This window comes from Nicotiana tabacum, chromosome 10 (assembly GCF_000715075.1).
Source record: "Nicotiana tabacum cultivar K326 chromosome 10, ASM71507v2, whole genome shotgun sequence".
NCBI lineage: Eukaryota > Viridiplantae > Streptophyta > Magnoliopsida > Solanales > Solanaceae > Nicotiana > Nicotiana tabacum.
In genome coordinates, this window is record NC_134089.1 from 84,557,125 (window position 1) to 84,582,803 (window position 25,679).

General features: G+C 37.7%; 1 protein-coding gene across 4 annotated transcripts; it reads right to left on the reverse strand.

Moving 5' to 3' along the window:
- Nucleotides 1-11,368: 11,368 nt before the first annotated feature.
- Nucleotides 11,369-25,677, reverse strand: LOC107759740 (putative late blight resistance protein homolog R1A-3). Of its 4 annotated transcripts, XM_075223038.1 has the most exons (5): nucleotides 24,551-25,677; nucleotides 15,954-15,989; nucleotides 15,410-15,872; nucleotides 12,467-14,722; nucleotides 11,369-11,660 (listed from the first exon to the last, which is right to left on the reverse strand). In XM_075223038.1, the coding sequence occupies exons 3-4, from the start codon at nucleotides 15,842-15,844 to the stop codon at nucleotides 12,497-12,499; spliced, it is 2,661 nt and encodes an 886-aa protein (XP_075079139.1). In that variant the 5' UTR covers nucleotides 15,845-15,872; nucleotides 15,954-15,989; nucleotides 24,551-25,677; the 3' UTR covers nucleotides 11,369-11,660; nucleotides 12,467-12,496. The 4 variants fall into 4 exon arrangements, with proteins under 4 accessions (XP_075079139.1, XP_075079140.1, XP_075079137.1 ...); XM_075223039.1 differs by lacking the exon at nucleotides 15,954-15,989; XM_075223036.1 differs by having other exon boundaries at nucleotides 15,410-15,989; nucleotides 24,551-25,676.
- Between the last annotated feature and the right edge of the window lie 2 nt (nucleotides 25,678-25,679).

The window sequence follows — 25,679 nt, forward strand, 5'->3', positions numbered from 1 at the left end:
TTTGGTTATACGTTGGGCTGATTTTTTCTTTTGAACAAAAAATAGCAAGAGGAATAGCAGTTGTACCTTTCTGTATCATATTATAAGTATTGATAACATCACCGCCAGCACAAAATGCACGGCCCTTCCCCTTTCAAAAGTTGAAAAATAAAAAAGGAAACTGATCATTCAATGGAAAAATGATTGTACAAGCCGAGAACATTTTCAACTAATTACCTTCAATACTAGGAACTTGATGATAGGTTATAATTGCGTATTTTAGTCGATTATTACACTCTAATTTACTGCACTTTAGTTGAGTTTCCGCTTTAATCGCTAGTGTTTTGCACTAACGGTGTGTTTTATGCCTTGTAGGAATGATTTCGAGCTATATAGATGTTATGGAATGAATTCAAGTGATTTGGAGCTTTGAAATCTGAGTAAAAGCGCAAGGAATTAAGCCGGGATCGTATTCGGGGATCAACGGATGATAAAACAACAAAACGAAGACTCGAGTAGGCATATTGCATACTGTCTAGTAAAATGCACATAACTTTTTGCTCAGAACTCTATTTGCGCTCCACAATATATGGTTGGAAAGCTAACTCAAAGGGATACAACTTTCATGTTTTACTTTTTTTCAAATTCTAAACGGAACAGGGTGAAAAACGCGGTCGAAACCGCGACCACGGAGCTGAGGCGGGCTGAGGCAGTATACCTGCCATATACCGCGGTTGACCGCGGTCGCGGCAGTCTAGACGTGAAATATTGTCCTTTTTCGCGTAGGAGAAGGTATAATTGTTTGGGCCCGACCCTACTTGGTATATATACATGGAAAACGATATTTTTAAGGGTGGGACACACTTTTGACATAAAAATTAGACCTAAGGAGGCTAAGGAGACTGAGGATTCGACCTAAGGAGTCAAGAATACAATAGGAGCAAGGCGGGGAATTTTTCAACGAGTTTTTCCTTCCTCTTCCTATTTTTCATTGTTGGTTATGATTTTTAGTATTGTAGTTTTACATACTATTATGAATAGCTAAATTGTTATCTAGGGTTTTGATAGAACCTTTTGTAGGATAAATTCTTGTTATGTTTTTATATAATTGAGCCGTTGGATTTCTCTACTTGTTCAACTACATGTTTATTGTTGTTGATTGAATGGTCATCGATTGACTGTGCCTATTTATTATGTGTTGCTTGAGAAAGGATACATATTTAGGTGATTGTTGAACAACGTCACTCCTAACGTATGTGAGACATCAATACAACGGGTTTAAAAGTAAGTTTAGAAATAACAAAGCCTTGGCGTGATCATAATGAGCGGTTAGATAAAGCCAACTAGCGTAGTTCGAGAGAATATGTCTAGTAAATTGTTGTAGTTGCTCGAGAGAGAATTACGACACCTAAGTGCTCACGATCAGTAGAAAATACATTGGAAAAATTGTAGGAAACATAGCTAGAAAGATTCCGACAATTGGGGAAATCATAACTCTAGACCTCCTTAATTTAGTCTCCAACCCTTTGTCTCGTTAGTTGATAATTTTACCGTTTTCTAGTATTTGCTAGTTAAGTAGTTAGAAATATAAATATCAATCTTTATAATTTAGAAAATTGTTCAAATTTGTCTTTTTAGTGATATTAAACAGATATAGCTAAGCATTAGTTCTCTGTGGGGTTCGACTCCGGACTTTTAGACCGGATTATATTTGCAGCGACCGCTTATCCTTTTTAGGACTAGAGTTGGGCGTGATCAAATTTTGGCGTTGTTGCCGGGAAACTAACGGTATAGTTGTAACTGTATATATTGCTAGGTTTCGAGTTTGAACTTTTATTTTATTTTTTTATTTTATTTTTATTTTTTTATAGCTATTGATTTGAGAAACATGACATCTTGGAATTATGGGAATTTAGGTGTAGATAATTCTACTATTAATCTCCATACATATTGTGAAGGAAACCACCCATGGCAAAATTTTCAAAACGTTCCTAAGAGCGAGTTATGTGCACCAACTCAATCTTATTTGTGGAATGTGTGTGATGTGTGTGGTGGTAAAAATGGTCATTTTTATGGTTGTGCTTATATTTCTTATCTTCCCCTAACCCCTTATTATGATGGTTCTACCTTTTCTTGTGAAGTTAGCAGGAACAAAGAGCCTGGGGATGCAGACCTGAAGGAGATCAGGGATATGTTAAAGTGTCTTCTGGAACAAAATAATGAGAAACAACTGCAGATAGAGAGACAAGAGGCAACTATTCGCAACTTGGAGGCTCAATTGAGTCAAGTGGTTGGAGCTGTTAATGCTCAACAAGCCAATATTGGGGATAGTAGCCAAGAAGAGCATGAATTTGAGGTGTTAATTGGGGAGGCCAGAGTAGAACATCAACAACCTAGCCAACTACAATTTGAGGATGTCAATGTTGAAGAAGTGGGACTAGAGTCAGCCAAGGACGTTGAGGATACAAATTTTGTTGACTTTAGTATCATTGATGTTGAGGATGCTGAAAGTCCTGAAGTTCATGTGTTTGAGCGCATTGGTCCTCACTCCAAACATTTTTCCACATTGGCTTGGATGATGATATGGAAATATAGTCATCCGAGCCGATTGAGGAGTCAAGGAATGAGGAACAAGGTGCCTACAGTCTGGAATTTTTCTTGCCAGAAAGACAGGACTACATACCTCATCTAAAAGCCAAAAAGTGTAGAATAGTACAATGGTTGCTTGGGCCAATTAGATTTATTCCCTCCACCCCTAGATCTTAGCCGAAAACTTGATGCCAAATTGGGGGTTCAATTTATAAGATCAAGGTGGAGGCAAAAAGTGATTCGCGTCGTGCCGCGACGTTAAATCAAGCGCTTGTTGGAAGGCAACCCAACTTTATTGCTTTCTTTTATTTTTTTATTTTTTTTAATTGAATTATTTTTGTAGTGTCAATTTTTTATTTTCTAAGAGCATGGAAAGCAAAGGTATTGGAAAGATGCAACAACAAACCAAATGGTTGGAACTAAGTGTGAGGTACCCGCACGAAGGACCAAGCTTGGGAGAAGTCTGAGTACCCCCATGAGCTGTTAGTGCTTCGGCCTTTGGTCTACCAGGGAGTCTCTTTTATCCTTTTATTAGTTATGGTGTGCATTTGGGATAATGCACAATTTTAAGTGTGGGCTGAGGAGATTGTCTGGGTGACTTTCTATGCTATTTTAGTTGTGTTAATTTAATTGAATAATTTTTTTTTAAATAGAAAAGATTGGACTTCTCCCTACAATGGATCTATTAGACAATTTTTTTGAGGGATTTAAGTCTAAAGAAAAAAAACAAAAAAGATTTTCTTTTGTTAGGTAGTGTAGCAATTACCCCTTGGATTTTCTTTAAACCACGGTTCTTTTTCAAGGGTTTTGTTTGAACCGAGTGTAGTTATTTTTTTTTTGGAGTAGGAGCCATTGTGTTGTGTTTTGAATTGAAGAAATATCTTTTGACTTTGTTATGCCTTGAGAATAGTGAGTACTTTGGTTATGACGTTTAGACTCAGTTTTTGACTCTTGTATAAGTACCTTAAATTGTATGATCTTAACTTTGCTTAACTGCTTTGACTAGAGTGTCTATGAATCCAATCCTGAGTGAGTTATGTGCCATGTGTGTGCAAGGCTTTGTGTCATTCTGTGCATTGCATTTGATGCATAGAACTTGCCCCGTGTATTTACAAAGCGAAATAGTAGTTTTGTTCAGTCTTGGAAGTGATATAGGTGTTTCTTTGTTGAGCCAGATATGTATATTTTATCCGCCTAATTGTTATATATCGTAGTTAACCCCTTTGAGCCTGTAATCTTGTTTCTTTGGCAACCACATTACAAGCCTTACTCATTTGTTCGAATTAACCATCTATTTGAACCATTATAACCTCTCATGAGCACTTGAATTGTTAATGAACTTTGAAAAGGTTAAAGTGTGGGGTGTTTGGTTTGGCTTTTGAGTGGAACAATTAAATAAGGAGAAAGGTGCACTGTTTTGAAAAAGTAAGAGCCACTTGAATTAAAAAAAAAACAGTTGGATTGTTGTGAAAAAAAATTCCTTGATAAGTGGTGGCTCTTGATGTAAGTGCGCTTAAAAAAAGAATGGGGTAATATACATTGATGTGAAGGTGGAGTTTTGGTTTGACATAAGTATTGTGTTTGAGTATTAAAGTATATGTATTAAAGTGCTTAGGGAGGTGTAGTCACTCTTATATATAAATGTATCCTACCCGTCCCGTAGCCTACATTATAACCAAATAAAGTCCTAATTGATCTTAGATTGAATGAGCTTTATTAGTGGAGTAATACACTACGGGCAAGCTTATGGTGCATCTTTTGTGGCATATGAATATTATTTCTGAGAGTGAGTGAATTCTTTCTATCTTGAGTTCCTAAGTGTTCTTAAATTTTATTGTGTGGAACTACTCTCTTTTGTTGTGTGAGGGCACTTGATTCATGAAGGAAAGGTAATGTCAGTGACCTCTATGTTAGAGTAAGTAGGTGAGTTGTGAATAATGCGTGGTACTTGTGAGTCAAATCTTGAGGTGAAGATGTTACGCTTTTGTGCTTAGTCTATTTTAAATATTCTTAGTGTGATGAGTTAGGAAAATTGTTTTAAAAGGTCGTGTCTATATAAAGTATAATTTAATTGCTCGAGGACGAGCAATTGTTTAAGTGTGGGGTGTTGTGTTGATGATCGGCTATAATTGCGTATTTTAGTCGATTATTACACTCTAATTTACTGCACTTTAGTTGAGTTTGCGCTTTAATCGCTAGTGTTTTGCACTAACGATGTGTTTTATGCCTTGTAGGAGTGATTTCGAGCTATATAGATGTTATATAATGAATTCAAATGATTTGGAGCTTTGAAATCTGAGTAAAAGCCCAAGGAATTAATCCGGGATCGTATTCGGGGATCAACGAATGATAAAGCAACAAAACGAAGACTCGAGTAGGCATATTGCGTACTGTCTAGTAAAATACACATAATTTTTCGCTCAAAACTCCATTTGGGCTCCACAATATATGGTTGGAAAGCTAACTCAAAGGTATACAACTTTTATGTTTTACGTGTTTTCAAATTCTAAACGGAACAGGGTGAAAAGCGTGGTCGAAACCGCGACCACGAAGCTGAGGCGGGCTGAGGCAGTATACCTGCCATATACCGCGGTTGACCGCGGTCGCGGCAGTCCAGACGTGAAATATTGTCCTTTTTCGCGTAGGAGAAGGTATAATTGTTTGGGCCCAACCCTACTTGGTATATATACATGGAAAAATGGTATTTTTAAGGGTGGGACACACTTTTGACATAAAAATTAGACCTAAAGAGGCTAAGAAGACTGAGGATTCGACCTAAGGATAGGAGCAAGGCTGGGAATTCTTCAACGAGTTTTTCCTTCTTCTTCCTATTTTTCATTGTTGGTTATGATTTTTAGTATTGTAGTTTTACATACTATTATGAATAGCTAAATTGTTATCTAGGGTTTTGATAGAACCTTTTGTAGGATAAATTCTTGTTATGTTTTTATATAATTGAGCCGTTGGATTTCTCTACTTGTTCAACTACGTGTTTATTGTTGTTGATTGAATGACCATCGATTGACTGTGCCTATTTATTATGTGTTGCTTGAGAAAGGATACATATTTAGGTGATTGTTGAACAACGTCACTCCTAACGTATGTGAGAAATCAATACAGTGGGTTTAAAGGTAGGTTTAGAAATAACAAAGCCTTGGCGTGGTCATAATGAGCGATTAGATAAAGTCAACTAGCGTAGTTCGAAAGAATATGTCTAGTAAATTGTTGTAGTTGCTCGAGAGAGAATTACGACACCTAAAGTGCTCACGATCAGTAGAGAATACATTGGAAAAATGATAGGGAACATAGCTAGAAGGATTCCGACAATTGGGGAAATCATAACTCTAGACCTCCTTAATTTAGTCTCCAACCCTTTGTCTCGTTAGTTGATAATTTTACCGTTTTCTAGTATTTGCTAGTTAATTAGTTAGAAATATAAATATCAATCTTTATAATTTAGAAAATTGTTCAAACTTGTCTTTTTAGTGATATTAAACAGATATAGCTAAGCATTAGTTTTCTGTGGGATTCGACTCCGGACTTTTAGACCGGATTATATTTGTAGCGACCGCTTATCCTTTTTAGGACTAGAGTTGGGCGTGATCAGAACCCAACAGCAGGATCATCTTCCCAACTTCTGTACAGCTGTCATAACCTAGACAACTGTATACAACAACAACAACAACAAAAAGAGTCATTCAACGAGACGAAAAAAAACAAACAGTTAACAGCAACAACAAAATATAGATGCATAATTTGAAGGTGAAAAAACTGACAATGGAATAATTGAGAGCATTAAGCACAGAGGGCCTATTGAGAATAACAGTCCTATTAGAACCTTTCCCTTCAACTATTACCTGAAATCAAGAAATATTAATTATTTGTGGATCATTGCATTGGTTAAAGTGGAAGTGTCAAATACAGTAATTGATAAAGTGTGTGAGCTAGCCTACTGGGTCGACAATGACATCGGTATTGGACAGAGTACAAAGGCTTCTGCGTACAACAGGACGCGGCAAGAGTGATCTGAACCTCTGCATTTCTCGGAGACAGACAAAGTTCCCACTTACACTTCCGAGCAGTGTCACCCATGGGCGGATGCATATTATATTAAGTGGTGTCATCCGATACGGCTTTGTCGGAAAATTTTAAACATACATGTATAATTAATACGCAAATTACTGCATATAAACAGGAATGACACTGCTTAAAAATTCTTTATTTGTAGCCTAAAGGTTAAGCGACTAACTATCATGTTTGAGATCAAGGTTCGATCCCAATAGGCTCTGAATTTTTAATGAATTTTAGAGCTCTTTTTGTTTCTAAAAATGGACGTCGGGATCGAACTTCTGATCTCTCCATAGATGAAAAGAATTAGCTAAACCAATAGGCTAAGACTTGATTGTGTGAGCTAAAGCGAAATATATATATATATATATATATATATATATATATATATATATATCCTATAGAATCAGTTATTTGTGCCTCTTAGGCTTTTTAGCATCGACACCGCTTGCAAAAAATCCTGCGTACGCTCCTGGTGTCACCATACTTTACCACTAAATAGCAACAACTTTTTTTTGTTTGTTTCGTCAGCAACAAGTTACTCTATTCCAAAACGTTTAACCATCCCCTATATTTTAAAAAATTTGGCATGGCTAGAAACATCTAAGTAGTCGTTTGGCCATGAATTTCAAAATAAATTTTTAAATTTGGAATTTCACTAAAATTTGAATTGAAGATGAAGTTGTGTTTGGTTATAATTTTTGCAACATATTTAAATGTCTTTTTTTGCAAAACCATGAAATATGATTTATACCCTATAACTTGTAAAGAACATTAAAATCATCCCAATTTAATTATACTACTTGAAATAAACAATCAAACATGTTATTGTTTAGCAACATGGTAGTTGTTACAAGAAAAAGGGTTCATTATCCGCTGCAGTAGCTTCATTTGATAGTCCAGGGAAAACACGTGGGTAGTTGTAGGTTAATAATTGATGGGGTCATGTTATAAATTTTAAAAGTATAGGGTAAATTTATAAAATTAAAAACTAGTGAAAATGCATTTTCAAGTGAAATTGGAAAAATTGGTAAGATATGGATAACCAAACATTGTTTTCAATTTTTTTTTTTTGGAAAAAAAGCAAAATTTTGGATGTCCAAACGGGCTCTAAGATTTAGAGGGTGTTTGGAGTGGCTTTGAGTCCATTTGGATTAGCTTAATAAAAGTAGCTTTGCTTAAAATCAACTTTTAAGTGCTGAAACTTATTTTATAAATAAGCAGTTACATGTTTGGATAAGAGTGCTGAAGCTTAAAAAAAAGTTATTGAAGTGTTTGCTAAACAAGTGCTGGTAAGCACTTTTTTCTATTTAAAGGATAAAATATCCTTAAAGCTGTTAACATTATAAAGGAGTTGATTACTACAAAATATTTAATTATGAATTAATGCAAATAAAAAATAATTTATATTTTAATTATAACATTTTTTAAGCAACTTTTTTTTTGCCAAACACTCCATAAAATAAAAAGGTGCTTAAAAGCTAGTTTGACCAGCTTTTAAGCCCATCCAAACACCTTCTTCATCTCGTCAAATCAACTTTTAAGCTCTTTCTAATTTTTTCCAGTGTTATACAAAGTTAAAAAGTGCTTAAAATAAGTTAAAAACTGCTTAGAACAAGCCAAAAACAGTAAGTTGGGCCACCCCAATTTATTGTTTTTTGGCTTAAAATTTATTTCTGCTGAAAAACTATTTTTTTAAGCCAATCCAAACGGGCTCTTAGTCGATGAGTGGAATAGTTTTCAAAATATATTTGTGATAATAATTTATAAAATTTGATAATAATATAATTTTGATTCCAATATCGATATGAAGTTATGAGTTAAGATAATTACAAACAAAAATAATTTCGTCAATTTTTCTCTTTTGGTAAATAACTGATACCCAAAGCCAAAAAGTCATTTATTTTTGAAAACCTCTGATTGGCATTTTAAAATGCATTATTATTATTATTATTATTATTATTATTATTATTATTATTATTTTGCATAATATTGTTTTTTTTGTTCTATAATAGTAATCTTCGAGCCAAAATCTGAAGAATCTGGGTTCATGATTTTAGCCCTTTTAAGTTACTGAATTCTAAATTAACAATTTGAACATATTAAATTAATCTCTTAAGATAAATAGAATGTGAATCTAAGTTACTGGGTTCGGCCGAACTCGCGCCTCGGACTCCGGCTCCCGTTTGCATTGCTTAGATTCGAATCCTAGTCTCATGTAGTTTTACATTCTAATTGCATTGACCGTTAAACCACATTTTTGGATGTTGCAACACTTAATATGATAATAATCATCATGATAATTACCAACTATCTAAATTTAATTAGTGAAAAATAAATAAATTTATTAATTTAGCTGTCGAAGCTAATCAAATTAACTTTAAATAGGCGAAAAGTAGACTCTTATAAGAGATGGGAGCATTTGGTGGGATTGAACTCTGAATTAAATGGTGTAGCATTAAAATCCTACTCATTCTAAGCATTTTTTCTAAGTTGTTTGATTTTTATTAATTCTTAATGTGTTCATAATATATTAGAAAATCGTTTCAATAACTATCTAATTAATGGTCCATTAGTTATATTTATATATTTGCAATATTTTTTTTTAAAATAACATGCCTGTTTTCTTTTTCTTTTTTAAAATCGTGTTATATTCAAATTTTGATACCTTATTTTTTGTATCATGAGTTCAACTAGAGTGAAGCACGAGCCACCAAGTCCACATCTGCTCGACAAATACTAGAAGAAACTAGTAAATATTGCCACACAATAGTGTAGTTAGTATTAAAATCTTAAAATTCGTTGGAGAGTATATTTTGTATTTTTGATTTCTTAAAATTCTATTTTCAAGATACCAAGTGTGTATTGACGCACACACATATAGTTTTTTTTAAAAAAATCGTGTACCTAGTTCAATTTTCAATTAAGTTATAGGGGCCAAACTGTTCGTGCCAAATTGATTACTCCCTCCGGTCCACAATATGTGACCAATTTGCTTTCACGCCCATTAAGAAAATACTAAATTCTATACAAAAAATACCTAGTATGACTAAACTACCCTTAATTAAATATTTAATGTGAGGAGTAAGAATTTTTTTTAGGGATATGTACATAAGGGTAATTTTATAAAAACAAATTGAATTCTTTCTTGATTATATAAATAGACACTTATTTTGGACCAAAATAAAAAAGCAAATTGGTCACTTATTGTGGACCGGAGGGAGTATCATTTATTCTTTTATAGGAACTAATAAATAGCGTTTGGCCATAGGAACTATTCAAGCAAAATGAAAATATCAAGCTAGCGTTTGGCCATAGATTCCCAAATTTATTTTGAAAAATCTAATTTGGGTGAAGTTTGGTTTGAAGATGAAAATGTGTTTGGACATACGTTTTCAAAACATATTTCCCAAATTTATTTTGGAAAAACATGTATACTATTAGGCCCCGTTTGGCCATGAGTTTTGCCAAAATAAATTTGGGATTTATTTTCAAAACTCATGTTTGGCCATAAATTTTGCTCACATTTTGGCAAAATCTCAAATCTCAAATCCCAAACCCCAAATCCCAAAATCACCCCAATTGTTGATTTTGTGCCAAAATCCCAAAACTTGGAATTATATACATGTTTTTCCAAAATAAAATTGGAAAATATGTTTTGAAAATGTATGTCCAAACACATTTTTATCTTCAAACCAAACTTTACCCAAATCAGATTTTTTAAAACAAATTTGGAATCCATGGCCAAACGCTAGCTAGTGTTTGTAAAGATTTTGGCCCAAAACCAACTATTGAGCTGGTTTTGGGATTTGGGATTTTGCCAAAATATAGGCAAAATCTATATGGCCAAACATGTGTTTACCAAATAAAATCCAAGATTATTTTGACAAAATTTATGGCCAAACGGGTCCCAAATCATCTCCGCGTTTTACAAATCCTAATTAATTGGTATATTTATGTTAAACCTTCCTAGATTGGTCCAAAACCAAACTCCAGAAGTTAGCTTAACCAATTCATTTACCGTCCCAGCTACTGTATGCTACTAGAAGGAATAGTTAGGTCTCAATGGTTCACGTCACTCATTTATTAATAAATTTTTATCATGCTAATTTTTCAATTAATACATTGTATATAATTAAATTTAGCCTTTTTTTTTATTATTCCTATTATCACAATCTTTTTCTGACATTGTTTTAGTTTGTTTAACATAATGGTACTTTATTTCTAGAAAAACAGACATAATTAGAATGTCTATTGGTACTAGAATATGATATAAAACAGTTAAGGGCAGCCTGACGCACTAAGCTCCCGTTATGCGGGGGATCCGAGAAACGGGGAAGGGCTGGACCACAAGGGTATATAGTACGCAACCTTACACTGCATTTCTGCAAGAGGCTGTTTCCACGGCTTAAACCTGTGACCTCCTGATCACATTATGATATAAAACAGTAACAAACTTTATAGATAACACAAAAAAATATGAAATTCATACTTTACATTAACATCCTCAATTAATTAAGAGAAGGACTGCTATATTTTTATTTCTTTTTTCTTCTTTCTTTTCCCTTCTGCACTCTTCAACCATGGAGGAGAAAGTATCATTTTTTGTCTTTCATTTACTTTCTCCAGCTTCCAAACAAAGCAATATTCAAGCGTATTTCCTCCATTTATATAATTGTAGTGTCATAATACTGGCCAAAGAAAAAAAAGAAAAAAAACTGTACGAGCTCCGACCACACAATCAATCAATTGTTATTGCAAGCGCAAAGTACACTGTTCTTATGGATTATAACATACCACAAATGGAAAACATACAATTATTCAGCTCAAAGCTATGACCACAATCAAGAAGACAACACATGAAAGGCAAGAAAGACAGACAACGACTGAACAACAACAACAATGACGCCTCAGTCCCAAATAAGTTGGTGACAGACAACGATTCAAGAATTATTATAACACCTAGTAGAAGTTTCTTATCCATGGTACAGTACCAGCATCATACAGTTTGATTCATTGAAGACCTGCACCAATCGCAAAGAATCAATTTTCCTTTTCTCAGTAAAATGCATTGTAGTAGCAGGTTACCAAAGAAAAATAGGAAACCATGCCAACAAATGTTAGTGAATCTTCATTGCAGCCCTCAGGTTAACGAACAAACGCGAAAAGAAAAACCAAAAGGGAAAAACAAATTGCAAAAGAGGAAAAATCCAGTAGGTAGTTCGTAAACATCTATGTCATATTGCTAATTTATAAAGCTTGTCAGGGGAAGGGCTACGCATAAGCTTGTTACTGCGTTATGTAAAACTGCATTTAGTTTTTCTTTTTCACAGACTGCTTTTATACAGAATCTCAAGATTTGATGGTGACTAATACTACTTTGAATGTTATATAGATTGTGATTTGTCAGTTCTTTTATATAAGTTTATGGAATTTAGAGAACACTTGGAAAATTGATTTCAGGAGTTACAATTACAAATATTAAGTGCCAAGGGGAATAGCTGAGCATCACCATCCACATTTCTGGCTCAGTTTTAATTAACTGTTATCAGACTGCAATTTGAGGCAGGAACTGGGTGGTTTGAACTTGTTAGAATTCATAGTTAGTTAATATTCTTTTTTGCCCCCTATTGGCTTCTAATTTTGGATTTTAAGGACCACTTTTGGTGATTAGCATTGCAATGCACGGATGGAAATCCCTGTTCCTATTCAACTTATATTGTATGGATGTGGACAATGGATAGAAGATGAGGGGGTTGCGACAATCTCTAGAAACATGAAATAGAAATTAAAACCAATCTGAATAAGGTCAAGGAAAGATTTAACTGACCTCTCAAGGAAGCTGCACATCCAGTTGCAATCAGAGATCGGGAGGGAATATAGAGAGCTTGAACCCATTGTTGTTAGTCCCTTCTTGAGTTTGCTTGTCTTTTTTGTCTCGTATTTCCCGTGCAGATATTGCTGCTGTTTTGGTGGAGTTTTGCAACTCCATCACTTGGAAGCTGCGTATATCAGCCAGGCCAATGGGGATTTCCTTAAGCTTATCGCAGCAGATGAGAACAAGATGCTTAAGTCTTGGAAAGTGATCAGCTGATGCTTTCCAAGAAACTAGATCTGTCCTTTCAATCCACAACACCAGTAGGGAACAAAAACCTCCAACTGACTCCCAGCATTCTCCCATAAACCCATTCTCTTTCAGCTTCAGGACTTCAAGGTGTTCCATCTGCCCCAATATAGACATATCATTCCACTCCAGCCAGGTATCTACTAAAGATAGCTTCCTCAACTTCGTGGGAAATATATATGAGGGTGGAAGGCGTAACCCTTTTCCTGTTTGACTACTATCATTTATCAGCTTCAAGTTTTCAAGGGATTCTAGTTTCTTCACATTTTTTAACAATGACTTATTAGGTTCAAGAAGCACAGCTATTTTCCCACGAATACCCAGTTTTTTCAGGTTTGGAGTCCTTGCAAACACTTCTTCTGTGCAGCTTTCGGGAGCAATGGTGGAGAGAGTTTGCAGGCTTTGATTTACCAAAGGAACTTTACTACTTCTTGGGGTCACAGGAACAGGCAATTTAGCAGAAGAGTTAGTGTGCAGATGCCTTAGTCGTGCCATATTCCATATGTTTGCTTGGATATCAAGAGAGCGTTGTTGCGTGTTAATTATGAGTGTTTGGATGTTCCACAGTTCTCCAATGTGTTTAGGAATGATCTTGATTGTGTCAGATGAGAAAGCAATATACCTCAAATGATATAACTGGAAAAACTCCTTGGAGAAGCGACTGAAGTTGATGGACTCGACATCAAAAACCCTCAGCAACGGAAAGCCTTTTGGTATGGTTGGGATGTCGACAGATGGCATCTCGATCTTTTTTAGAGAAAAAGATAAGAATGACCTGACATGTTCACCTGAGGGCTTTGTAGAGATAAATTCCAAAACTGAGGAATGAATGCATAAGCGACGGTAGGTGGCTAGTTCCCGTTTTCCGGGGAAATATTGCTCAGCACCTAGTTTTATTTCTTGGAAAAGATTTTCTTCCTTCATCGCCTCTTGTCTGCAAAACTCGTGCAACATGTCATGAAGACGACATGTTTTGATTTGACCATCAGATGTTCTTTGCATTACCATCACTAGATTCCTGTTGATGAGATCATTCAAGTTATCCTCTGCTTTACACTCAAGAGATAAGTGGCCTTTATACTGTATGAACCCTTCTGCGATCCACAAACGGATTAGCTTCCAAGCAGGGATCTCAAAGCCTCCGGGAAATGCACCACAATATAAAAAACATGCTTTCAAGTCGTAAGACAAGCGATCATAACTCAGTTGCACCAATTTGTTACAATTCTCAGGCTGGTCTTTATTTATGAGGTGTTCGCCCACACTCTCATCCACTTGTTTCCACTCTCTTGATGTCTTACCTTTCCCAATTAGTGCTCCTGCAATAACAACAATCGCAAGGGGTAGTCCATTACATTTTTTGGCTATGCTCTTTCCAGATAGTTCCAATTCAGGAGGACATTTATCTTTATGGAAAACTTTCTTCTCCAGTAAAATCCAACTTTCATCTTCAGTCAGAAATTTTAAATCATGAGGTATACCAATGCACTGCTTGCATTGCTTAGCAACTTTGCTATCTCGAGTGGTCAATAATATTCTATTGGATTTGTTGTTGTTTGGGAAAGCTATTCTGATACGTTCCCAAGCGTCAGGAGACCATACATCATCCAAGACAATCAAGTATTTTCCTCCCTTGCCCAAAAAATCTTCTATTTCATCAGCTAAATCCTCCTCACACATATCATGGTATTGTTTGGTATTGCGAGTGAATTTGCTGATGATGTTGAGAAATAATTCTCTTCTCCTGTATGATTGAGAAACATAAACCCAAATGCGAGTAAAAAACTGGTACCCGATGTCAGGATGCTTGTAAATCTTATTTGCCAGTGTCGTTTTGCCGAGACCAGGCATTCCAACAACTGGAACAACTTCTAGTCCACTCGATCCTCCCAGAAGACGGTTGATTACTTTATCTGCTTCCTCTTCAAATCCAACCACATCATCTTCCTCTACCACTGGAGGCTTTCAAAATAGCAAAGATAAAGATCAGATATATGAATTTAAAAAAAAAAACATCATGTATTTGTACAACTACAAAAAGATACGTGCTTCTGTCTTTGAAAATGTAATAGTTAGTTGGTCAAGTGATATGCCTAAAAGCAGATTCTCAATCACATAGAACAGTGACTGTGAATGTGAATTAAATCGCATTGCATTTTAGGAGGGTATCTACGCGTTAGTCATTAATCAAGAGTGTTAAATGTACTCTCATATTTCAACGCACTGTTGCTTTCTGAGAAAAAGTTTTTGGCTAAGCAATGTCATATTTATGAGTTCGATTTGACCATTTAATTATTTGATCTTGGCCCTCTTTTGTTTAGATATTGACAGACCTTTTAGCAAAATTGAGTGGCAGTTCTATTGTTAACAGATGATTCAATTTTACTAGATTATTCACTTTCCCCTTTCCCCAATCCAAAACAAAAAACAAAGCGTAGTCGAAATATTTGAAAAGACAACTAGTCAATAATGCAGTAGTTTTATGTTGGTACTCCAACGAATGAATTTGAGTTGTTTAATACTAGCAGCAGTTAGTAGTAACGCATGGATTAAAGAGTAGTCGAAGATATGCATACTCAATTAATGTTGCCTACATTTCAAACCATCCCAAATCTACAACAAGTAGAAACATTTCCATTGTTGTGATACCTTTCTTTCTTGGACACCTTTGGCAGATTGATCTTCATCTTGAAGGGCCTGAAGGTCAAGGGCATTATTGAGACGGATTTCTTTGACTTTGTCTCTAATAGTTTTAATCTCACCTGCTACATCATACACTCTTTTATAATGCTTAACATCCACAAATCTGCCAACCCCTTTGTCCTTGTGAAGCTTGGCCTCAATCACAAACTTATCAATGGCATCTTCAGCAGAGTTGACCACAGTCTTAATTTTCTTCACCAATTCTTTGTGGACATCGTTCTCACTGCGGGACTTAGCAGTTTGCTTGAGAAAAGCGTTGAAATCATTGAGATCTTGAAGCAGACTCTCAGCCGAATCCTTAACCCCAATAATCAGCTCTGCATTGTCTCTCAGCAGCTGCATCAAGTTCTGCACCAGAAATTCCACCGCAACGTTCGCCATGTCGATCGATCGACCAAAATGTTAAGCTCTAGCAGAGAGAGCAGAGACTTTTTAAGTGTAAATGAGTGGTGTTGACTCCACAACTTGTTCAGACAAAGTCTCCTCTTACCTTTTTTTCTGATTTTTATATTCTCCACCATCATCCCTGCATTATTAAAAGCAATAGAAAAGAGAAACTGACAGCTGCCAAACCAAATATATGCATAGAATGTTGGTTTTTGCACTTTTGCTCGGGTATTTTCCCGGTCACTTAAAAAAAAGACGGCCAGTGCTCGTGTCTTCGACGCAATTGCTGGGTTAGTACGATTGGGCAAATTTGTCAAATACTAGCCCCTCTGTTCTAGTTACGTTAACTTATTTTTTTTTTCCGTTTTAAAAAGAATGATTTCTTTCTAAATTTGATAACAATTTTAGTTTAAACTTACAATTCTATCCTCAATGGGAAGCTTTTATAACCACACAAATACTCTGACCCCTTTTTAACTTGTTTAGGACCACAAATTCCAAAAATCTTCATTTTTTTTAAACTTTGTGTCTAATCAAACAAGGTTCAAATAAAGAGAAACATAGGGATTAGCAGTTTTTTGTGCTTTTACTATTTTGTGGAGGAGGTAGCGTATAAATAATGGGTTCAAATTCATTAATATTTTTTTATATCAAGTATAGATATTAGTATGAAAATTTAATATTTTTTTATGAAAATTTAATTAAAATTCAACAAAAAGTGAATTTACAATTTCAAAGGTGTAATGAATTTAATTATAAAATTTTATCAACTTAAGTCATAACCATCTCTGAGCACTTTCACTTTTTCAAAAATAACAAGGAAACACTGTGTCATAGAATTAACAGAATTACTGTATTTCCATGAGAGTGAAGCATTTCTAAAGATTACTGCTGTTTGACCAAAAAGTGCAAAGTTTTTCGTTAAACTAATTAATAAAGAAAATGGAGGATAAATCTTAGCCAAACATATAACTTTAGATCTAAGCATATTGAATGCGAGAATTGAATGAAGTCGAGCTTGTATAACATTTCTTAGGATGATTAAAAGACATCAAACGTAAATGATAAGCTTACATCTTTGATATATTGTTCTGTACTTGTAAGAGCAAAGAAGGAAAGGAAGGAATGTCGTTGATAACTATGAGATCTATCTTTTTTGATTCAACAATGACGATTACAAACGTTTGTAACCAAAATCTAGGCTTTTACTTTGTTGTCTCTCCTCCCGTTCTTCCGTTCCTTTTTCTCTTTATCTTGGAACCCCCTTTTCTTGCCTTCATCTGTCATATATATATATATATATAACCAATCTTCCTCTTTATCCAACGGTTTTTAACCACCATACCCTCTCTTGACTATACTCTTCCTTACTCACCCAAGTGTTACGACATGTGTTCTGCCGTGTAAGCCTTCTGATGGCTCGATCTCGGCAATGGCGAGCTACTCGCCACTATTACGCCTCGTGAGTACGACTATGGCTTGGTCAACCTCTTACAATTCCTTTTAATGATAACCCACTTGTGGCCAGATTTTGACCCATACAATTAGTCCCTCCGCCCGTTGGGGTCGCCTCTTGGCGAGCTCGATGGGCGGATTCTGTTGATTCAAAAATAAGGAGAAATTTGGACATGTTATGCGAGGAACGAGGTCCATATGGCGAGGTAGCGACGTGATGCTTCAAGAGTTTCATTGGACCGTTACGTCGGTTCAGAATTGGACCGCCACACCAATACAGGATATCATGAATGCTTATTATGCATCATTATGGCGCACGTTCCCCAGGCACCGTATCGTTTCCTGTGCCCTTTCCATTTTTTGATTGGTGGCTCTTGGTTTTCTTGCTCAGGGCATTTATGTCCCTATAAATATGGGAGAAGCCTCTCATTTGGTTGTTGTGCTTTTCAATTATCTAAGAAAGAATTTTGCAAACTTCCTCCTCCTTCTCTAGTCTTTCATACTTCTGCTTTCGCTAGAATTCGCTGTGACCATTACCTTTTCTCCTTCGTCGCTTTAGTTTATTTCAATCAAAGAAGACAAATGGCTAGTGCTCCTTCCTAGTCTGATAAAGTTGTTGGTGCTCCGATGCCGGAAAGTGACGTATCCCTACTCGAAGAGGGAGTGGAGGTGGTGGAAGGCGAGGGGTTTCCGACGGTGGATGAGGTAGTCCCCCGTCGGGGGAAGACGAGGACTAATTTTAACAGCCTTTTCGAAAATGAACTGGAGCCCGTTCCTTCCATTATGGATGATGCGGTGATCACGACGCTCAACGCCAAGTGGGGAATCCTCGATCATATCAAAACGGTGCCGGCGGGGAAGGACATAGTACATTTGCACTGCCCGAGCTACTGCGCATTTTATGCATATCCCTTTATTATCGGTACACGCTCCCCCTTCCTTCTCAGGTGGTGGATTTATGCCATTTCTACAAAGTGTGCCCGACTCAACTCTCTCCGTATGCGTACAAGATCTTTCTTATGCTCATCAAGTATGCGAAGCTGGCCGGCCGAGGAATTTCCCTAGGGTACATGCTCCACATCTTCACCCCTCATTTTCTTCGGGGTACGATAATTCATATACGCCATAGAGGAACCAAGAGTTTGGTGGTGAATATGGACGATAAGGCCAATCGCTGCTTTTGGGAAAGCTACTTCTATGTGTGGACAGATTAGCTAGTGGTGAACTCGGCAGGGTTTCCAGAGATATGGAACTTCGCTCGTAAGTTTTCCCCTATTTACTTTGTGATTTTTCTTAAGATGGTCGTCGATTGTCTTCCTTTTAGCGACTTTGCTGAGGACTTGTTTTTTTGCTTTTGCAGCCGAGAGACTACCTCCTCCGCTAGTTGCCGATATTTGTGAGTGGTTGAGAGTGATTCTCCCCCACACATGGGGATTCATGAGTGGGCGCCTTTCCATAAGACGTTTGGGTGCAAACCTCTTACTGGTGAGTCAGCTTGTTGTAGTATTGCTTTGTTCTCCGCTTCATAGTTTCTTTAACCTTGTCGTTATATGATCTAATCCCTCCTTGTTGACAGGTCGGAGAGGAGCGAGAAGGACGAGGGCTCCTCTGCTCGCATTCTGTCAACCAGCGCCCTCTACCCAGCCTGCGCCGAGGGCTGCTGCCCGACCAATACCGAGAACTACTGCCCGACCTACGTCCGTGGCTGAAGCTGTACGTTTTGAGGTTACTTCTCAGCTAGAGACACCGATTCCCACAGCTCGTTCAACGGGTGAATCTTACCGCGTTGGTAGTGGAGAGGCCCCGTCGAAGAGACGAAGGGTAGTGTTGAAGGAGGCTTCTCCAGCCGAAACATCTTTGAGGGGCGACCTTGCCCCAATGATGCCCGGAACCAGCGGTGGTGCCAACCCGGCCGTGGAGACAACGCCTGTTGCGAGCTTTTAAGGGGCTAATATGGAGAAGAGACAGAGTTCCGAGGCTGCCGTTGTTGTTTCGGGTGGACCTTCAACATCTCGGCAGAACCGTGCCCCCTCTTTGGCCAATGAGAAAGGGAAGGGCGTCATGGTTGAGGATTATGAATCCGAATCTTACATTGACCCCGAGGACATGAGGATGTTCGAGGAGGGCTTTACCCAAACTGTGGTAAGAGCGGAAGGCCATTCCCGAATACTTGAAATTCTATTGGATCTCAACCTGCTGCAAGACATAGTGGATTTGGTGCCGCAGCTCGATCTTCTGTGCTCCGCTGCTGAAAATGGAGCTCTTCAGGATGTCAGTGACACCGAGTTGTCACGCGGTGTGGCCATGATGGGCCTAAGGGTGAGTACCTTTTTGTTTTCTTTGCTTTGTGACCTTTGTCTTTATTGACTCTTTTCTTCCCTCTCTTCTTCCTCCTCTTTTTTTAGACTTACATGTTGGAGGTCAAGAGTGCTCGTAGGGCCGAGACGCGAGCAGAGATTTTTCTGAAGATGGTCTAGAAGTATCGACTGTACTGCAATAGATGTCGTGAGATGCACAAGCAGCTCAGAGCGGGCGCCAGTACCCAGTCTTCCAGGGAGGTGTTGGAGAAAAGAGATAAGGAACTGATTCGGTCTATCCGCAGATGAAGTGAGCTTGAGGAGCTGCTTCATGCCAAGGACGATAGGACCTTCAGGCGAAGGTGCTATCTTTACGAGCTAAGCTTGAGCAAAATGCTACTAAAGTCGATGCTCTGCGTGTAGAATGGACGGAGAAGGTAGCCGAGGTAGAAAAGAAAGTGGCCGAGATGGAGAGAGCCGAGAATTCTCAAGTGTCGGCTTAAGCAAGGGCGGCGGCACTAGAGGATACTATCTGCATCCTTAAGTCTGAGCAGGTGTTTGAGAAAGTGACGACCACACTAAGGGAAGCACGGCTCGAGGAGCAAATTGGTGAACTTGATCGGGACATTTCGATCTTGGGAGACCGAGTTGCGGCTCTTGAAGCTGAGAAGGCACAATTATTGGCTCAAGCTCCCCCTCAAGAGTCTGCTTCAGCCACTGTTCCCTGCCGCATGTATGAGTTATGGGTCCATGCCAAGGCCCAACGTGATATATACAAGGGTTTATGGGAGGCGTGGAATGTTCCAGAGGCCGCCTTTGAAGATGCTCGGGCGAAGGTGCACGAGGCTCGTGCTACCTACGGTTACGACCTTGCAACGCCGGAGGCTGGTGAGGGCATTGATATTGAGGACGGGCTCTCTTCTGATGATGATGATGATGTTAGGGAGAACGGCGGTGGGGATGACGCCGAGTGAAACTTTTGCTGCAACCTTTGTAATTAGTTTTTTTTGTTCTTTTGTTATTTATTTTCATCTTTTTCTTGAGGGCATGTTTTGGCCTTTTGTAAGGTGCGACTGTTGCGCATGTAAATTTGAATGAAATAGTTGCTTCGGCTTCGTTTGTGTGTCTTTTGATTTTCTTTTCCTTCCCTCCCATTTGTTATATTTTTTGCGTAGACCTTCATATTTCTTTGTGATGAGTCCCTGATCTTTTTAATTGGGAATTCGACCTTGCCCGGATCGAGTAGGATCTCATCGTGTGAGTCTGAATGAAGTCACTTTGGATCTGCAAGTTTGGGCGAGGTTGACTTCTGATTTGTAAACTTAGGCAGAATCAACCTTAATTCAAACGAGGTCAAATTCAGGCTCGCCATCTTTGACGAAGTCAGTTTCGACTTGCATATTCGAGTGGGATTAAATTCGGACTTACCAATTTAGCCGAAGTCAATTTTTCCATATGTATTCGAGCGAGGTCGAACTCGGAGTTTCCATCTTGGGCGAAAATTTCTGAGTTATATATTCGAACGGGGTTTAAATTAGAGTCGCCATCTTAGGCAAAGTCAATTTCTAACTTAAATATTCGAATGAAGTCGAACTTGGACTTGCCATCTTGGGCGAAGTTAATTTCTGACTTATATATTCGAACGAGGTCGAACTTGGAGTCGCCATCTTGGGCGACGTCAATTTCTGACTTATATATTCGAACGAGGTCGAACTTCAAGTTGTCGATTCGGGTGGGCGAATTTTTACTTTTACTTAGCGGTGGTCGATGGCCGTAAGATGTAAATTTGAGAGATCAAAATTTTAATCCGTTATGAATTCGAGCGAGGTCAAAATTTTCTTTTATTTGATGGTGGCCGATGACTGTAAGGTGTTAACTTGAGTGAGGTCGAATTGTAACCCATTTGACGATGACCGGTGACCGTAAGGTGTTAATTCGAGCGAGGTCGGAATTGTAACCCGTTGTAAATTCGAGTGAGGTCGAACTTTCCTTTTGCTTGGCGATGACCTATGGCCAATAGACGTAAGGGTGTTAATTCGAGCGAGGTCGGAATTATAACCCATTGTAAATTCGAGCGAGGTCAAACTTTCCTTTCGTTTGGCAATGACTGATGCCATAAAGGTGTTAATTCGAGCGAAGTCGGAATTGTAACCCATTGTATTATTTTTATTGGAGAACATTACTCGTCGCCGTATTGTTTACGCGTGCATCGGGGAAAGTTCCGATTTGCTTAATTTTGCTTTCATTGGAGAATACTGTGTGTTTCATGGGTGAGTCCCAGGCACTGTTCGTTTCATGGGTGAGTTCCAGTTTGCTTAACTTTGCTTTCATTGGAGAATACTCTGTGTTTCATGGGTGAGTCCCTTATTCTGGAGGTTATTTCTCAATAGTCGACCCGTGCCGAACCGTTTCTTTTATTTGTTGTATGGTACGGCTTATAGGGCTTTGCTCGGTTGTTGCTTGCGAGATGGCATGGTACGGAACCTTTTCCTGGGGTGTTTTGATGGCGTTCGCCCCTTGTTCGTGCACCTACGAGAGTGCTCGTGTTCCTATTTTGAACCAACAAGAGAGCGTGATAAGTTAAATCCAAACGAAATTGCCTTACCTTGGCCTAGCAAGTCGGTGAAAGGAGGAACGAGCTGTAGGGTCGCTCGCTTCGCCTTGTTCTCGAATGATGGTTTCAGATTTGGCAGCCGTGTTTGGCTTCATCGTTAATCACGTCTAGGTTTCTCGTGGGTTGGACTTACCTCGCCCGTTGGGATATCGAGACCAAGTCCCAGTCTGATATGCGCAAACAATAAGGGAAACATGTCATACTTTGTTCATAAATCATCCAGTGCATGTGGGTACAAAAATAAGGCAGGATATGACCGCTATTTCAAAGGATCACACAGTAGGCTATTGTCCCTTCCTAAGAGGTGGAAGTACGTGTCGGTATATAAGGTGAATACATCAAATGGGATTGCGGTCATGCCAAGCGCATAGTGACCATGATTCTACTTTAAACATGCACATGACGTGCCAAACCCATCGCTACAGGTGAGGCATGGGTTTTGCATAGACATTGGTCACAATTTCTATTTTATGTAGAGATCTGACCTAGATTGGTACGGTTATCTCAAAAGCTTATCTACTATTCTTTTGAGTTGGTGTTTATCCCGAGATGGTGAGGCTATGACAACCTGAATGTGACACTTGGTTGGTTTTAGATCTAAAGGAAACTAAAAAATTTGGCTAATAAATCCCCACAGACGGCGCTAAATTATTTGACTAAAAGTGCTAAGCTTTTCGTTAAACTAATAATAAATAAAATGGAGGATAAAGTTTAGCCAAATATAAATAACTTTAGATCAAAGCATATTGAATGCGAGAATCGAATGAAGCCGAGCTTGTACAACATTTCTTAGGATGATTAAAAGACATCAAACGTAAATGATAAGTTTACATCTTTGATATATTATTCTGTACTTGTAAGCGCAAAGAAGGAAAGGAAGAAATGTCGTTGAAAACAATAAGATCTATCTTTTTTAATTAAACAAAGACGATTACAAAGGTTTGTAACCAAAATCTAGGCTTTTACTTTGTTATTGGAGGTCTCATCCCGTTCTTCAGTTCCTTTTTCCCTTTTTCTTGGAACCCCATTTTCTTGTCTTCTTCTGTCATACATATATTACCAATCCTCATCTTTATATAACGGTCTTTAACCAGCATACCCTCTCTTGACTATACTCTTCCTTACTCGCCCAAGTGTTACGACATGTGTTCTGCCGTGTAAGCCTTCTGATGGCTCGATCTCGGCAATGGCCGAGTTACTCGTCGTTGTTACGTCCCATGGGTACGACTATGGCTTGGTCGACCCCTTATAATTTCTTTTAATGATAACCCACCTGTGATCAGATTTTGACCCACACAACTACCTACTCTGTCACACCCCTTTTTTACAACCTCACTAACCCTCTTAAAATAAATAAAAAGATTAGTAAAGCTAAAAGGGTTTTCCAATTAGAAAGTGACAAAAATTTGTGTTCAAAAGAAATTTTCAGAGTCGCCATCTGACATTGGTTTCGGTGTGCCAGGTCACCATTTTTTTAAAACGATTTTTCCTTTTAAAACACTTTAGACTCCAAAACTAAGTCTGCACTAGCGATTCGGGTAAGGGGGTTCATTTGACTCAGGGAAAAGGTGTTAGGAACCCCCCAAGTCTCGTAACTAGTATGGTTGCGCACTTGATCAAATCGGTTTTTAAAATATCCAAATTGAGGTAAAACTAAACACAGAAAAGAAAATAAACACACAAGAGGCTCAAGGTCGATCCCACCTAATAAAATAAAAATAAAATAAGAATAAAAGTACTAAGAGTTCACTTTCGGCCTCCAATTACAGAATACTACGGGGCATTCCCGGGAATAAAATATATACAAATCCTTCGGGGCATTCCCAGGATAAATTAAACTAAGGGAATGACCTTTTACCTCAAATAAAAGAGAAAAAGAAAACCTAAAATTTGTCTACCTAAGTATGTTTGACCTAAACATGATGCTATAGATCAAAATTAAATAAATAAATAAAAAGAAAATAAACTATCTCATGGACATTCATTCTTAAATCCAACTTTCTTTAATCCGAGCCTAACTCCCATGGCATAATACTCGTTTCACAATCTGAGACACCAACCAATCACTAACTAGTTAATTTAACTTTCCGTCACCAAAATGGTAATCTTGAAGCCTTATAGAATCTCTTAATAAAGAATTGCAACGATAATTATAAATTCATCTTAGCCATTACACATTCAAACACATATTAAACTTAAACAACAAGAACAACAGAGAGCAAACCAACACAAAGACGTCATTAAAACAGATCAATAAGCAATATATCAAATACTAAGCATGATATTAAGCAAAATCACACAATAAACATTTAGGAAGCAGAGTAAGAATCGGACCTTTAGTCAAGCTATCCGATAAAAAATTTCCTCCGAGCAGTACATACAAGAGATGCCAACAACAAAATAGAACTACAGCTACAGAAATCGGATCGAATAAATCGCAATAGAAACTCGAACAAGACCCAACAGAACCTCCTCGACCCCTCTATTCCCTTTGTTTTGTGTCCTTCTCTTAATTTTCTCTTTGGATTTTCGTTCGTTCCATGTCTTTTGTCGTCCGTTCACTCACTCTGTTTTTTAATTTTTAGTTTGTGTGTGTGTCTATTTTGTATTTTCGAGAGAATGAAGATTCATGTAAAAAGGGAAAGGTATTAGGTTCACGGAGATGAAGTTAGAGGGGAAGACGGTTGTGTGGTGTTTAAGGAAATTAAAGAAATCAGAGGTCCAAAAATGGGGTGCGGTTGTCCCGTTTTTCTTGTGTCTGATGCGGCTGGCCTTCTCTTTTTGGTCTCTTAAGAGATTAGGGTCCTCTAGGTTAGTTAAGTGTTTGTGCTACTGGTTTTTGTTACAGATTAGGTGAGTGGATGAGAATTCTTGGGTGATGAGAAAATGGTATTGTCGATGCTGGAGAAGAAAGAAGAAGGTTACGTTTTTTTCCTAATTTTTCCCCAGTTCCTATGTCTCCCCCTGACTTACTGTGTTTTTGTGTATCCCTTCTGTCTCTATGCAAAATACTCCCCCCTCTTTTCGTGTGAATGATGGATATATATCTTTATTTCTATCTGAAGTGCTTGGGCAAGAAGAAAAAAAAATGTGTGAAGAAAATGTATGGTCCCCTCCTTGATAATTATCTGCAGGTGTGAAGTATATAGATGACAAGAAATATTATTTGTGCCAACTGCCAAAATGTCGGTGTGAGTGGAGTGAGGTCAAAACAAAAGAGTGCAGGTGGATTAAAAATAAAATCAAAATCACAATAAAAGAAAATAAGTGCAAAGTGTATGGAATGTGATTGTAGGAATATAAGGAAAAACAAATGCACAGTGAATAATTTGTGGGCAAAGCTTATGTGAATGTGCAATGTAAAATAAATTGATGAGGTTGAAAAAGAAGTGGTCCCAAGTTGAGTGGCCATGTGAAAGAGATAAGGATATTTGTCTTTTCTTTTACCTTTTTTCATATTTTC

What these genes read in the sequence shown, in the direction of transcription:
- LOC107759740 (XM_075223039.1), bottom strand. Translation starts at nt 15,844, where the DNA reads ATGGCGAACGTTGCGGTGGAATTTCTGGTGCAGAACTTGATGCAGCTG. An exon ending in AAGGTGTCCAAGAAAGAAAG is followed by an intron (nt 14,723 to 15,409) that starts GTATCACAACAA and finishes CTATTTTGAAAG; the next exon opens with CCTCCAGTGGTAGAGGAAGA.